Raw genomic sequence first — 16650 nt, 5'->3', positions numbered from 1 at the left:
TCAAAGTGGGAAATAACTTTGTCTATTAGCCCCCGAAGTTACATGGAATAAACTTCTCGGCTCCAAGTCTATAAGTAGTTACTCTTGAATACAACATCACATTCGCGTTTGCGAATCCTGAGTTCAAAAATGGTAAGTTCCCCGTCACTTTAACTCATCTTCCTCATTTCCCGGTCTGCTGCGTCCTGGAAAGTACTGACCACGCGTTCTCACTGGACAATCACTCATCCACACTGTACACAGCCTTCTATCATCTTTCGGATCCCTTTACAGCAATTCTAACCTCATCAGTTCCGATTCAAAGGAGTTCACAAGTCAGTTGCATTGCAAATATTAATAATATTGTTTAACACAAAGATTAACGAATATTGTTATTCCCATACCCAACATGTGCTATGATAAATTTCAGTACTGTCCTCACTATATTGTCCATCATTTACAAACAGATCATAAATACACAAGCAAAGTAATTTACTTCAGTAATTGATCCAATTTCAAATCTTTAATTTCCTTTCGGTGAATAGTAACACAATGCATGTGTGTAAATGTAAACTATAAACTAACTACTTATGCAAAAAATAAAATATAAAAAACGCGCAATATAGTTGCTATTTCAACATGATTTTGATTTTATAACTAAATTTAAAAAATATAATATAATCATGATTCTTGATTTGCCATCTGACGTGGTGAACAATTTTCAGAAAGCTGTCTGTATTTACAATAACGGCGGATAAACTACATTATTTGCGAGCGGGTTGCCGTTTATAACGCGTTCTTCATTTACAAGTATTTTGATATTTTGTCGATGTTGAGCGCGGCTAAGAGCGACGTAAAGTTGGCCGTGACTGAAAACATCCGAACGCAAGTCTACCCCAACACGGCATATTGTTTGACCCTGAGATTTATGAATAGTCATTGCGTAACAAACTTGTAATGGAAATTGACGGCGGCACATTTCGATAGGGCTACCTGGCTCGACGGGCGCTTTAAAAATAATTCTTGGTATTAAATAATCATCGGATAGTCCTGGCTTGCGAACGGTTATTAGGCGAGGAGACGTATTTACTACAATGACTTTGGTCCCGTTCACTAATTTATCGGAAAAATTTAAATTTCGTATAATCATGCACACACATCCTACTTTTAAAGTTAAATCATGTTCCGGTATTCCTTTTGGCTGCATTCGGTTTAAAGCGTCGACACCTAGAAAGATTTGGTCCGCGTTGTCACTTACTACTTCATCTATCGAGTAAAAATGCAAAGGGTCTTCAGGTAAAAGTTCTAATATTTTAGCATTAATTTCGTATACGCTTGCATTATGAGTTGATAATATAGCCCTGTGAACGCAAACATCAGGCTCAGTTAGTATGACATTTGGATAAACAAAATCAATCAAATCATCTAATTTAGAAACAAATGAAATCATTGAGAGATTTACTAAATTTTCAACAGTTCGGTTTGTATGCAAAGTTACAGAAGTTAATTGATTTGATCCCAATTTTAGTAAAAATTCAGAAAATTCGGAGTCATCTCTACATCTTTGTGATGTTACCAAAGAGAATGTTTTTAATTTTTGCCAAATAGGTGATGATTTAACTGATGCATTGAAAACGTCCGAATTGTGTTTTGCGTCAACTACTACTGGTGGAATTTGGCGGTAATCACCTGCAAAAATAATAATTTTTCCACCAAAAATTTCGTCGATTTTTGTTAGATCGCGTAAAGATCGTTCTAATAAATGAATTAGCCATTTGTGAGCCATCGGAGCTTCGTCAAAAATTATTAGATTCGCATTGAGTATTAGTTCTGCCCTTTGCGAACCGTTTGTAATATTCCAATACCCAAGATCGTCTACAAGATTTAGTGGAAACCGGAACATGCTATGTGCGGTTGTACCATTTTCATGATTTTGCGCGGCGATACCCGACGATGCAGTGCATAAAACAATACCGTTTAAATTACCCCTAACATGTGCAGTAATAACGTTTAAATGTAATGTTTTACCGGTGCCGCCCGGGCCGTCAATGAAAATTGCTCTGTTATGATTTTCCCGAAAGCTTTGATTGGTTACCAGTTTATTTACATACTCGAATATTTTATTTTGTTCCGGCGATAATTTAGGTAACCAATCATTTACAAAGTTTTTCAAAACATTCCTGTTATATTCTGTTTATTTATATTCTGCCCTAACTCGGTCGTTTCGTCGGCGACGTCTGGCAAACCCTGCTCGATTAGACACGTACCGTGTCTTCTCAAAAGGCGATCGATTATTACGAGACATGAATGATACGCGCAGTCAATATCATCGGGTTGACGATGGATGAAATCTTCACTGATTTGATTGCGGAATTTTGACCAGAGAGACGCGACTGGAATACCGTTCACAGCCAAAAGAACGAAAAAGTTACGCAGACGCGGTCCAGTGAAAAAAGCACAAGCCTCAGTCATAGCTTTTTCGTACTCAGCTTCATCGTTCGCGAGCCCGACCGTTTTGGCAGCTTCCTGGAACGTCATGCAATCTGGACCACCCAAATTTAAAAGGTCTCTGTAACTACGACAGGGATATGAAGCTAATAAAAGACGCAAATAAAATTGTTCACCTCTATTTGGTGCAACGAAAAATAATCGCGCCACGAGTTCGCCTCGTTGTCGCCGGGTTACGAACCGGTTATTTGAAGTTTCCAAAATTTCGACGTTTTTAGTTCGGGGACGTGTGGCGTGAATAATATATTTTTCGTAAAAATCTTGGTACGTTAAATTGTCAAAATTTAACCCAGCAGGTCGATTAAAATATGTTATCAAATCTGACGTCGTTCTATTTGCAGCTTCCGTTTCAGTCCCGGGTTTGAAATAAACGTATTGTTGCCCTTCCAGATGAACAGCGAGTTGTTTTATATTCGGTTCGCGGCAAACCAAATCAAATTCTAAAATACGCCACGTCGCTTCGCAGGAACCTAAATATCTTTTAGTGACGTAGTTTTCGATTTCGTCATTTCGATTTTCATCCAAAACAACTGCTATGCGAGAATGATCAGCGCCTTTCGTAATATATTTAAATAAGTACTTGACAACGGCAGTAGCTGTGGACACTTCAACATTAAGATGACAATCGTACTTAAGGAGTAAGGCGGCGTTGTATGGAACTACCCAACGATCATTAATTTTAATTTTTCTACCTCTGTATGTTATATCGGCTTCGTTTTTACTATTGCGTTTTAAATTGACGAAGCCTCTATCATCACAGAAGGTAGTGTTTGTTTCACATTTTGGAAAAAATTTTGAGCATTTTTTTTTTTTCATCATTCCAACAAGGAAGATTAGTTCTATTAGAAGGGCCACAAGGGCCGTGGATCATGTGATCAAGTACAGCTTTGCGCAATCTCCCTTCGGCTTCAGATGGATTAGGTATATCAGCCCTGACAAATTTGTCAATATCGGTATTATGTACCGGGCCTCCACCTTCAACTCGGAAACAAATGTGTGCGTGAGGTAGGCCTCTTTTCTGAAACTCAATGACGTGCATGAGGTATACAAAGTTTCCGAACCATTTTCCGGAACGGATATCTTTAATTAATTGTGACAATTTTAAATTAAAAACTCTGGCACAAATTAATGGGTTAGCTATTTGTCCTGAAGGGACCGACTGTTTAATTTCAACCCAATTCGGATTACAAGTAATTGTAATAAAATAAGAAGGTTGTCCTAATCTGTTCACCAAAGCGATGGAATCCAGATACTTTAATTTCATGTATCTGGGGCTCCCAGTAAAACTATACGGGAGATATATTTTTCCAGGGACAACACCACCTTCGCCTTGAATAGTTTCGTCATTATTTAATGCTTCAATTTCATGAAGAGGCGCTGATCTTAAAGCAGAATCTGAATTTTTAGTCTGCATATTGCTAATATAGCGTAAGCGTTCATCAGAAATTCTATTAAACATATCTATAATCCACTCCTCTGAGAGACGATTAAATTCCGAAAATCGCGATTCTGAAAGTAATAAGCACCTAATGTACTTTAATTGTGTCAGCTTACTGCCTTTGTTGTCTAATTTATTTGGGTACCAACCAGGATTACCATATGGATACAGTAAAGGATATTGAAAACTTTCATAACACGGATGTAAAATATCAACTGTGTGGGGGTTACGGTGACCTTCTTTCCAAATAGCGATACAATGAGGAGTGAATTGTTCTACTTCTGTTCTAATAATGGCGGCCACTTCCCTGCCTAACGGCAAATCTCCTAGAATATTTCCATGCGAGCTACGTGACGTTTGTTCAAAAATAATGTGAGCATTTTCGGATGTTTCGCGATTTAACCGTTTGAAACATTCAATGTATGGATTTACATTGTGCATAAAATTTGTTATTGAACGAATCACTTGCATATCTAGATTTAAATTTTGGGCTTGTCGTTCGCGAGTTTCATTATCGTCGTGCACATACATTCCGATAGGATTAGTACTGTCCGAATAACCTAAATCAAATACTCTGTGATAAATACGACCTTGAATTTTTAAAAATGTTATTCCGGTGTTAGGTTGCTGGTATCCATGAGAAACGCCTAACGCAGAGAAAGCGAATAAGTTGTTGTAAGCGCGCGGTCTATTTAAAAACGATGTATGGCTATAAAATTCCTCGGTAAGGGGTTCTAAATTTTGGACATTGTAGGCGCCTTGTCCGCAGCACCATTTTGTGCGAGTTTTCTCTTCAAAAAAGAGTCGAGTTTGACAGATTGAACACACGTATATATCAGGACCTAACAGTGATGAATTTCTCAACGAAAACAATTTAATTACATTAAGTTCTTCATCGCGTTTTTGGGCAATTAAATTTAACCCTCGTAATTCAGGTTCGACGTTTCTGTTTGTTGTATTATACCGTTGAACGGAAGCTGTATTTATTTCCGGATGATTTATTGAGTAATTTTTCACAGCTCTTCGATGTATTTCAGGATGTTTAGCGGTATAATTTTTCACAGCCTTTTGATTTATTTCCGGTTTCTTAGTAGCATACATTTTCACGGCTTTTTGATGGATTTCCGGTTTTTTGGTAGTGTATATTTCAACGGCTTTTTGATGGATTTCCGGTTTTTTTACGGTATAAATTTTAACTGCGTTTTTATTTACTGCTGGGTTGTTTTTGTTATACTTTTTTGATGCATCTAAATGCGCATTTTGTTTGGTTGTTTTACGTCCCCGTTGTTGTTTTTTAGATCTACCGATTTGTTTTTTGCAATCAACACTTTCAATTTTGTTTAAAACGACAACTGGGTTCATTTTTAATTTAACGTCATTTAATTTCTCAACTGTCAATTTTTTCGCGGGTTTCCGTTGTTCTTTTTTAGGTCTACCGACTTGTTTTTTGCAAACAACATCTTCAATTTTGTTAACAATAACAACTGGGTTCATTTTTAATTTTATGTCATTTATTTTGTCAACTGTAATTTTTTTCGCGGGTATCTCGGTTGACGCTTTTCGTTTAAGAGTTTTTGAAATATTGATTTTACGCGGGTTTAACTTTTCCAGAACTACGACTGGTTTTAAAATTGTAAATTTTGGATCAGTAAGCATTGACTCTGACTGTCTTGTGGGTAAATTTTCATTAAAATCGGAGAGATTTTCTACACGGATTTTATTTATTTGATATTGATCGTTTGAGGGTGCATAACTTTTAATTATTAATGTAGCCAATGCTTCTACATTTTCCGAACAAAATAGTCGTGCGACGTTCAAATTTTCGACGTTGTTTCTTTTATTAGTTTCATCAACTCCGTGACTGTTGAATAAATAATATTTGCCGTTGTGACGCCAAAACGACATTGTTTTTAGTTGGCCCGTAAACAAATAGTTGTCCGTGGTGTCAACATGCGTTTCGCTAAAAATTTCAATTAAAAGGTTTTTTAAAATAAGTATCGAGTTTCTTATATTCCAATTATTTCCATTTAATGGAAATAAATTATTTGCAACCCAATTGTTGGTTACATGAGCCAAAAAATTACCGACGCGGATATCAGACGGCAATTCTGATTCAGGATCTAAATAATCGCTTTGATATCTATTAGTTTTTTTCAAATCTTCAATGATTCGCGCGTATAATTCATCTCCGCAATATAAAATTGAATCAATTTCATGGGAGGTAAAATTGAGTCTCCTTTTGAGACTTGAATAAATGGATGCGTATGCTGAGATAGCAACACATTGCGCGTTGACCATTCTGCCAGTTGATGAATCATAACGCAATTGTGCCTGATGCATCGAACCTATAAATAAAAACATGTTGTAATGCATGCAATTACTACAAAGGTGTATTGCGTGAATAGTAATAATTTTCATTTTCTATTTATGATAAAAAGCCAGAGTTTTTGAAATTTTGTCGTCAGAAATGTGAGATGTCTACATAGTATAAAATAAAATCGCTGCCTGCTTTTTAAAGTACGCAACGGATTTTAATGCGGTTTTCCAAATAGATATAGCTATTCAAAAGGAAGTTTTAAATGTATAGTTTAATATTGTTATATATCAATTTGTTGAAATATGACGATAATTGTTCAAAAAAAATTTTTTTAAACCTGTCTTTCAAAATAAAATATTTTTTGTTTCTACACGTGAATGTTTGTATGAAGTTGGGCGAGCTTAACGCTTATATTTCCAGTTTCTTTTGTTATGCTCGCCCGATTTCATACATACAGTTAAGGCTGCATATAGGATTTAGCTCAAGTTAAAAATTTACTTGATCGCTAGAATGTTAAAGTATTGACGCACATTACTATAGTTCCTCTGTGTGCTCGAGGTTGAACCATAAACACGAATCATTTTTAACCGATTTAAAAAAAGAGGTTCTCAATTCGTCGGAATTTTTTTTTATGTATGTTCTCCGATTACTCAAAAACCCCTGGATCGATTCAAAAAAAAATTTTTTGTTTGAAAGTTGTGCAGATGGTCCTATATAAATTTGGTGAAGATCTAATGAATATCTTCGGAGATGGAGAATAGAATGCAACCTCAATAGATAAGAGTAAATTGCTCGCGATCAGTGTAAAAGCTTAGTAAACAGTAGGATTTTAACTGGGCATAGCATAGTACAGTGGGGCCGCTAAAAATTGTAACATAAAAAAAAATTAAAAAAATAAAATCGACTTCAAAAACCAGAAACACTAAAAAGTAAAAAATAATTTTTGTTTCTACACATGTAATGTATGTATGAAGTCAGGCGAGCTTCACATTTTAGGTTTTTTTATTGTTATTGGATCAATTTCTTTCAAAATTGATATTTAGGGTTCCCTGTGATTTTAAAACAGAAAACTTTTGTCAAAATCAGATAAAATTGTAGCTATTTTGTGTTATTTTTTTGTTAATACACAGATTTCTTTCAAAATCGATATTAAAGGTTTCACGTGATCCTAAAAGAGAAAACTCTTGTCTAAATCAGAAAAAACTGTGTTAAAATATTTTTTTTTGTAAAAATTGCATGTCCGCCATTTTGGATTTCAAAATAAATGTCACTATTAAAATGAGCACCCTAGAAAACCCTGAAAATGATACCCATATCCATTTTTTTGTAAAAAGTACATGTCCGCCATCTTGGATTTCAAAATAAATGTCATTATCAAAATGAATACCCTAGAAAACCTTCCAAGCGATATCCATATTTATTTTTTTCTTAAAAGCGCATGTCCGTCATCTTGGATTTCAAAATAAATGTCACTATCAAAATCAGCACCCTAGAAAACTTTGAAAACGATACCCATATATTTTTTTTTAAAAGTTCATGTCCGCCATCTTAGATTTCAAAATGAATGTCATTACTAAAATGAGCACCCTAGAAAAAGCTGAAAACGATATCCGTAACTATTTTTAGTAAAAAAAAAAGTATGTCCGCAATCTTGGGTTTCAAAATAAATGTCACTATTAAAATGAGCACCCTAAACCCTGAAAACGATACCCATATCAATTTTTTTTAAAGTGCATGTCCGCCATCTTGGATTTCAAAATAAATGTCACTACCAAAATTATCACTCTAGAAAACCCTGATTTTGTAAAAGTTATATTTTTTACACGCTATATATACGATTAACACTTAACCTACCTAAAACCGTAATTTTCTTAAAATTATCTGCTCACATCGCTACGATATTGACTTAGAAAAAGCACTGAATTATGTAGTTTTCGATGAAAAAGCTATATATATGCCCTGTTAAATATACGTGTAGAAACAAAAAATATTTTTCTACTTTGTAATGGTTCTGAAAGTTGGTTTTTTAGTTAGATGAAAATAATGTCTGATAAAATTGTTTCTTTTAAAGTTCAAAAAAAATCCTCAATAGCTTACATCTGTCTTTTGAGAGTAACTTGTCTGTAAATGAACTTCAATCACCATTATACAAAGTTAATTAACATCTCGTCTAATAAATAGGTATGTAGTTTATGTCTAAAGATATCTATGATAACACAATTTGAGAGAAAAAAAAACCGGCCAAAAGCGAGTCAGACTTGTGCACTGAGGGTTCTATACTTGGTTATTTTTACTGACATTTTACAAGATAAATTAAAAATTATTGTGCATAAAAATTAACAAAAATCTGTATTTAGAATGTACAGATAAAGCCCTTTCATATGTTACCCAATTTTGTATAGTTTATCTTACTTAAAAATTGAAACAAACATATTTTAATATTTTTTTTGTTATGTACTTAATCATAAATTCAGTTTTCAGATTTTTTCCTTTACTTGTGCTATAAGATTTACTCTACTTACAAAATTTCATGATTCTAGATCAATGGGTAGTATCCTATAGGTTTGATGGACAAAAATACAGATAGACAGACAACAAAGTGATCCTATAAGGTTTAAGGTAAAGATTGTTTTCCTTTTTAGGTATGAAATCTTTAAAAATTACAAGATAAAGTTGAAAACTAAAACTCGACTGTGAACGCTAAAATATTATAGTAAAAAATTGTATTTCTGTTCATTGGTATATTTTAATTTTTTAGTACATTTATATTCATGGCCTCAGAATTTTCTCCTCTTTCATTTGACATCCCACTTGATACATTAGCAAAAAAAGATTTTGGAGACCCCTACTTTTTGACACCTCATTCATCAAAATCGGCCCAGTAGTTTAGGCACTACGGTGGAACACACAGAAACTGGATACAAACATACATACATACATACATATATACATACATACATACATAGAGTGCTAAAATCATAACCATTCCTTTTGGTTTTGTTACAGTTGGGTTAAAACAAAATAACACATCACTGTAGTTGTGGCAGCTCTAACCTGCTAACTAATTATAGTTTATAGTTTATAGCCCTGCATAGGTACAGCAGTATGTAACCCTGGCACACAGTTGACCACACCGAATTCTAGATTAAATGTTAACATTTTTTTTTCTTCATTATTGAGTAGGGTGGGACAAAAGAAAAAAAAAAGGGAAGGTTAAACTTAAACAAAGTATCTGAACTCCTCAAACTTGATAATGCAAGGTACATAACTCCTAAACCATAGAGATTCAGGAACTCTTTCTGTTGATATAATATTGTAACTCTTCAATCCTGATGCTGCAAGGTACTGAACTTCTAGCTGTGATTCGTAAAGTTTTGTTAGTAAATAAATATTTTAGATTTATATAATGACTATTTTGACTTTTACAACATTAAAAAGATTAAAATCAAAATACCCTGACTTCCACTGCCTACTGTTGAGCATAGGTTTCCTTGCAGAATGAGAAAGGGTTTGGTCATAGTCCGCTACGGTGGCTACAGTGGCCAAGTGTGGTTTGACAGATTTCACACATATTACTACACTATGATATAATAGAGAAACACTGGTAATTTTAGGTTTCTAATCTGATATTGTAAATAAATTTTCTTTTGCATTTACATTGCAAACGCTGGCTGAATCCTAGGAAATAGATCAAAATAATTTATGTACTACAGTATTTTACACCATAAAAAGGTCTATAAAAAAGTCTGCAATGGTATATATGTGTAAATTTTACGGATAACCCACAATCATCATTTTTTATCCTTTACTTTTTATGAGAAATAATTGCTTATTTATGAAGCGATTTTATATAATACAGCAATAATCTTATTAATCCAATCAAGAGTAACCTCTATAGAAAACATGTTTGAATTGTCTAATAACAAAAATAGCTGTGAACGTTGTATATAAAGATATTCTGTAGTATATAATATAGTATCAGCATTATACCTATGCGAGGCCAAAGTGGGTTAGCAACCTAATCTATCCTAACCTATCTACTACTATTAACCTAATAGTATTCTAATATAAAGAAAATTCTCATGCATACAGATTTCCTTACAATGTTTTCATTCATGGTAAAATACCTAAGTAATATTTAATTGCTTAATATACACATACTTAACTAACTCCATAAAGTTAGAGGTGCATGCCTGGGATTGAATTTTCAACCTCTCAAATAGGAAGCGGACATCTTAACTCTTAACCATTAAGGTTGAAATCTATAGACCGCACTTTGACTTTGCTTAGACTTAAGTTTCAGTTAAAACGAGACAGATTTATGGCAGCGGTATAACGCTGTCTCGTTTTAACAGTGTCTTAAGTCTGAGCAAAGTCTAAGTGCGCTCTATAGATCTCAGCCTTAGATATCATGGCTTTAAGTATATTATAATATAATAATTATTCTGTGAGTAGATCATGAAAGTTACACGAAAAATTACATCTAGATTTAAATAATTTATACAAGTATTATTTCATATACAAGTATTACTTATCTACTTCAGTAGTATTTCTTAGTAAAATAGATATGAATGTGTTACTAACTACTTATAAGTTACAAGGAACCAAAGCTTAGTTTGCTATAATCCGCTAAACCAGATAGATCTATATGGTAATTGGTACCACGCAGCACCAAACAGATCCCAAACCCACTCGACGTACGTTTTGTTCTGAGGATACTTCCGTGAAGTATCCTCAGATGTAAATCTTAAAATGTCTAATTGCAATGTTAATAAGTTATTTAATTGAATACCTTTTACAATGGCCGTACTTGCTGTTGCACTTACGGATTCGCTGGTTTTGTTTACCGACTTCTTCACGGATGAATTTTGCATTTTTCACAAAAATGAAATAACTTAACCGACCACAACAATTTTTAAAAAAGACGCCAAAGGACGCTTTCTAGAGATGAGACATTGCGGTCAAAACTAAAATCGATTAATCGAAAAATCGATAAAAAAAACTTGCTAGAAAATCGAGATTCAATTTGTTATTTTTTTTTTTTTTTTTTTTTTTTTTTTTTTTTTTTTTTTTTTTTTTTTTATTCAGTCCACAAAACCGACTACAATTGGTAAGAAAAAATACAAGAAGATAAATGGACAAAGAAACATGCGCGCAATTGCGTCTTCTCGATGTGGACTCGGCATGCACTATTAAAGTATGTAGGTACAAAACTACAGCGCAACACAAAATAAACTTAACAAACAAGGAACAAAAACTTAAACCAGAACAGCTACTAACAAAATAGGAAAAACCTTATACAAACTACTTTCTAACAATTACTTATCTGTGTACTTAACTTACTTTTTATTCTTGGTATATTGTCACAGAAGATATCTATAACATCTCTGTAATTATTTGCAAGAGACTGCATTCTATATAGCGGACTATGATGCCCAAGCTTGGTTTTGGTTTGAGGCAAACAGAACGTCTTGCGATTGTGTAAGCGGCTACAGTCACGGGGCACAACGAACTTCAAGCGTTCAAGTAACTCAGGCGCATCAATGAGACCCTTTATTAATTTTGCCAGAAAAATGACATCCGTAATCTTTCTACGGTCTCTAAGGGATTTCATTTTATAGTAAGAGAGACGAGATTCGTATGAAAACAATTTGTCACATTTGAAGTCATTGTAAGTTAGATGGTATAGAAACCTTTTTTGAATTCGTTCTATTCTATCAGAATGAACTTGATACCCTGGACTCCATACAGTGCTACAATATTCAAGGATGCTACGGACAACACTGTTGAAGACCAGTATAGATAAACTGGGGTCCTTGAATATTTTCATTTGTCTGAATACTAGTCCGGATATTTTTGAAGCTTTAGATGTTATTTGCTCGATATGTGGACGAAAACTTAAAGCCGAGTCTACAATAACACCAAGGTCTCTCATACTATAAACTTCCTTAAGACTAACCTTGTTTATTTTATAGACACAGTCTACCGGATTTTTTTTTCTGGTAAATTTAATGTGGAAACACTTTTCAATATTTAAGGACATACCATTTGTAGTGCACCAAGAGTGAACAGCATCAATATCGTTTTGTAGGGTTGTCACATCAGCTTGGCTGTTAATGGTTTTGTAAATTTTTATATCGTCTGCAAACATTTTAAATTTAGACTTTAACTTGAATGCCAAATCATTTATAAAAATTAAAAAGAACGTGGGACCTAGATGAGATCCTTGAGGGACTCCCGATGATATTTTTATCTCATAAGACTTAAAACCATTAACAGCAACAAGTTGTGACCGATTTCTTAAGTAAGATTCACACCAACGTAACAATGAGCCATGAATTCCCAAAGACTCAATTTTCAATAACAAAATGTTATGATTCACCATATCAAATGCTTTTCGAAAATCGGTGTAAATTGCATGTACCTCACCAGTAGCATCTACAGTCTCAGCGATGTCTGATATATAACTAACTAAGTTAGAAGTGGTTGATTTGCGAGGACGAAACCCATGTTGGTTAGGATCAAGATATGGGGCTATGTGATAATAAATTATTTTCTGAACTAAGCTTTCTAAGACTTTTCCACAGATTGATAAAATAGATATAGGTCGGTAGTTTTTTATATCTTTTGAGTTGCCAGACTTATGCACTGGTGTGATATATGCAATTTTCCATTTGGTAGGAAATGTACCCGTTTGCAAAGAATAGTTATATATGAGGGTAAGTGGCTTAGCTAGTTTGTGAGCGCATTTTTTAAGAAATATTGGGGCAAGAAGATCTGGACCGGGACCTTTAAGTGAATCCAAGTTTAAAAGATGTTTTAAAACTTCTTCTTCAGTTAGTATACAAGAACCCAATGGAACATTGGGAATGATATTGCTTGGGAGTGACGAATTTCCTACTCGACAGTTACTGGTCTCTATGTAGACCGATGAAAAATGTTTAGCAAAGGCGTCACATATATTCTTTCCACCTTTAGCTACAAAATTATCCAGAATCATTTCATTCGGAATACAATTGGTACCATTTTTACGCTGTTGTTTAAAATATTTCCAAAAGTAGGTAGGATCATCACGAATACATTCAACAACTCGTTTTTTAAAATTGTCATAACAACCTTTTATCAAGATGGCACAACGTTCGCGCAATAATTCGTATGCAAATTTGTCCATTGGGTTATTGTACTTTTTGCTTTTATGGTGGATTTTTGCCTTTTCCTTAAGTGCTCGTAATAATGGACCTGAGAACCATATAGGATAGTGACTATCTCGCGGTTTCCGCATGGGTGTATATCTATAAATAATGGGCATTAGTGTCTGGTAAAATATATCTAATTTTGCATCGACCGAATAAGAATTTTGAAATAGAGACAACCAATCTATTTGATCCAGTTCATTACAGACATTATCATAGTCACATAGGAAGAAATTGAGAAATGGTGTACGAGAAGGTTTCATGTAGCGGTTACAATTTAATGTTAAAATAATTTGTAGTGGTGGATGATGGTTGTCTATTGTGACCAAAGCATTATCTTCTTTTTTTACTTGTATCCAATCAGTATTATTTGTAAGAACTAAGTCTAAAATACGGGCGTTTATGTTTTCAATAAGATTGCATTGTTTCAAGTTATTGAAAGCAATGTGCTCCAAAAAGAGACTATCTATATTACTACCTATTTGACCAGACATTAAGCCGTTACTATTCGAATCGGTTGCCCAAGAAATGTTAGGTAAATTGAAGTCACCAATGATAAGAGTTGGTGAATCTTGACCTATTTTGTTGTTACAAATATCAGTCACACTTTTAAAAAAGCATTCCAAGTAATCTTCCTTGACAGGCGGAGGAACATAGACACCACAAACATATATAAAAATATTATGACTGACTTTAATCGCTATCCATAAATCTTCACATACAGATTCCCATTCGTACTTCCTGACGGACTCAAATTTTTTACTAACGGCAATTGCTACCCCACCACCTTCTTTTTTATGGCAAGATAGTGGACACGAAGAGCGATCTCGCCTGTGTAAGATATAACGACTATCTAGGATTTCATTATCGAAAATCGTGTTGTTCAACCAAGTCTCGGTCAAAATTATTAAATCGTAGTCCTGATATAGAGCCGCTGTATAGATATCTTCTGTTTTGGTCCTTAGACCTCGTACATTTTGGTAAAAAATATTTAGCGTGAATTTTATACAATAAAAATGTTAATGCATGCATACAGAATTGATTTACTAATGTAAGCCGTTTAGAGTTTCAGTATTTTTTATCCACAGTGCTGCAGCTCCATTGTTTTTACGAACAAATATACGACCATTTCTTATCCATACAAATTCGTATTTCTTCTCTCTCGCAGCTAGTCTAGTGGAAGCATGTAATTTTTTATTCTTCGGGGATAAATGTTCCATGATGTATATAGGTGTGGTCTGACCAGCGAAACCTAAATGAGACGTATTCAGCTTGTTCTGTGGATTTTTCTTATTAAAACGTTTAACGGCCGCAAGTAAATCGTCTCGTACTCTTGGGCTGGACAATTTCACTACAATGCTTCGCGGTCGTTGTGATTGTGTGTCCATCTTAGCAACTCTGTGAAAGTTCAGTATGCTGCCATCTGTTAGGTCGCAAGAGACAACTGATGCCATCTGCTGGACAATGGTGAGGATATTCTCATTTTTGGTTTCCGGGATGCACTGAAGCTCAACGTTACAATCTCTAGCTTGCTGCTCAAGGTGATCAATTTTGCTATTCAAGTCAATCATTTGCGATCGCAAATTTTGGTTTTCCGTATTTAAATTCGACAGGGACTTTTTGGATTCTTCATTTAACCCAATCTGGTCATCATAAGCATTAGACAAGAATTGCACAGACTTTGTGAGCTCATCCACTTCCTCCTTTAGTGTACAAAATTTGCCTCCAAGGTCCCTTACTTCTTTTTGGACTTCGGTAAGCTTGGCATCGAACTTATTAAGGCTTACTTGTTGGTTTTCGAAGTGTTCCTTCATTTCTCGACGCAAATTTCTTATCTCGTTTATAATAACATCTTGATTTGGACTACTTGTCGTGCCCAATAGTGGCGGCAAGACGGTTGCATTATCGGGCGATTGCTGCTTGCGATTTTTGCCTTGAATTGGTGTATTGCTGTTATCCTGTTTAGGCTTGCTAACGGTGCAAGAAGGACAGACCCATGTCGCTCGAATTGATGGGTTGACGTCGTCATAGTTTACGCATTCACTGTGGTACAGCAGAGCGCAACTCCCGACAGAGCACTTCAATCTTTTTTGCGTAACTAGGACATTGTTATTACAAGCTGCACATAAGCCGGGCATTTTCGGTTAAAATAACAAAACTATAAAAGCCAAAAGTTCAAAATATTTTTCTTATTTAAAATATATCAGATAAATCATAAAAAGTGATTAAAAAAAGAAAAAAAAATTTTTAGATGAGTGAGGTTTGAACCAGGAATGTACGGGCTTTATAGATATTCAGTCTGCTACATTGTACACTGCGCCATTGTAGTTACAATAGTCACTGGTAAAAATATGTTTCGGAATCGTGAACTTTGTTTACGTCAGAGAATATGTTTATCTAAGAAGGTAGTTTGAGCGTTGACACTTCACTTAGATTATACACTGTGCACTGGTTAAGAATTGATTCACTGTTTATAGCACTTTACTGCATTCCACATTGCTAATATAATGATTGTCCAGTTTGCTTTCGTGTCCAATAACGTAATAAACACTAACTGGTAGCTGAATTGTGCTTAATTTATTTTAAAAACTTAAATTTGCAACGGAGATGTTACACTGAAGTTATGTACCCGCGGCGCGCGGCGGGGGGATTATGTTAATAACCACAAAGGAAATAGTACAAGATTGGCTAAATGTGAACAGAACTCATACAAAAAAACGATTATACCAAAAACTGTCGTAAATTAAATCATGATTATTTGTGATATTCAGTTGTATCAATATAAACTGATAAAAGCTTTATTTTTAAGTATTTTAATCCATTAATTATTTAATACCGGTTTATTTCCTTTTGGTGATTTGATTATGTACCGTTGCCAGCTTTTAAAAATAATTATATAATAACAAATAATCGATTCAAAAATATCTTTACATTGAATTTAAAATAAAGAAACAGTTATAATTTGAATTTTTGACGTGACAACATCTTATAATTCGATAGAGCCGGCTGCACGCACGAAAAAACATGACTTATGCGGCGTTACCTCGCTATGAGGCGTTCCATGTAAGGCTTCCAAAGCGAGAGCGCGGAACGAGCGACAAAGAAGCACAATCGGCCTTTGTTGTCACGTTCAACTATCGTCAGTAAACCGACTTTACAGACAACCAATTTTTAATTAAACAACACGTTTTAACATGCATATCACCTTCACTTAT

At 34.4% G+C, this 16650-nt stretch overlaps 1 protein-coding gene across 1 annotated transcript; it reads right to left on the bottom strand.

Annotated features, from left to right (window-relative positions):
• Positions 1 to 14481: 14481 nt before the first annotated feature.
• Positions 14482 to 15573, bottom strand: LOC123879820 (spindle pole body component 110-like). The gene has a single exon (XM_045927713.1). The coding sequence runs from the start codon at positions 15571 to 15573 to the stop codon at positions 14482 to 14484; it is 1092 nt and encodes a 363-aa protein (XP_045783669.1).
• Positions 15574 to 16650: the final 1077 nt, after the last annotated feature.

This window comes from Maniola jurtina, chromosome W (genome assembly GCF_905333055.1).
Source record: "Maniola jurtina chromosome W, ilManJurt1.1, whole genome shotgun sequence".
In the NCBI taxonomy this organism is placed as follows: Eukaryota; Metazoa; Arthropoda; class Insecta; order Lepidoptera; family Nymphalidae; genus Maniola; species Maniola jurtina.
This window is presented reverse-complemented; position numbering and strand designations above follow the sequence as displayed.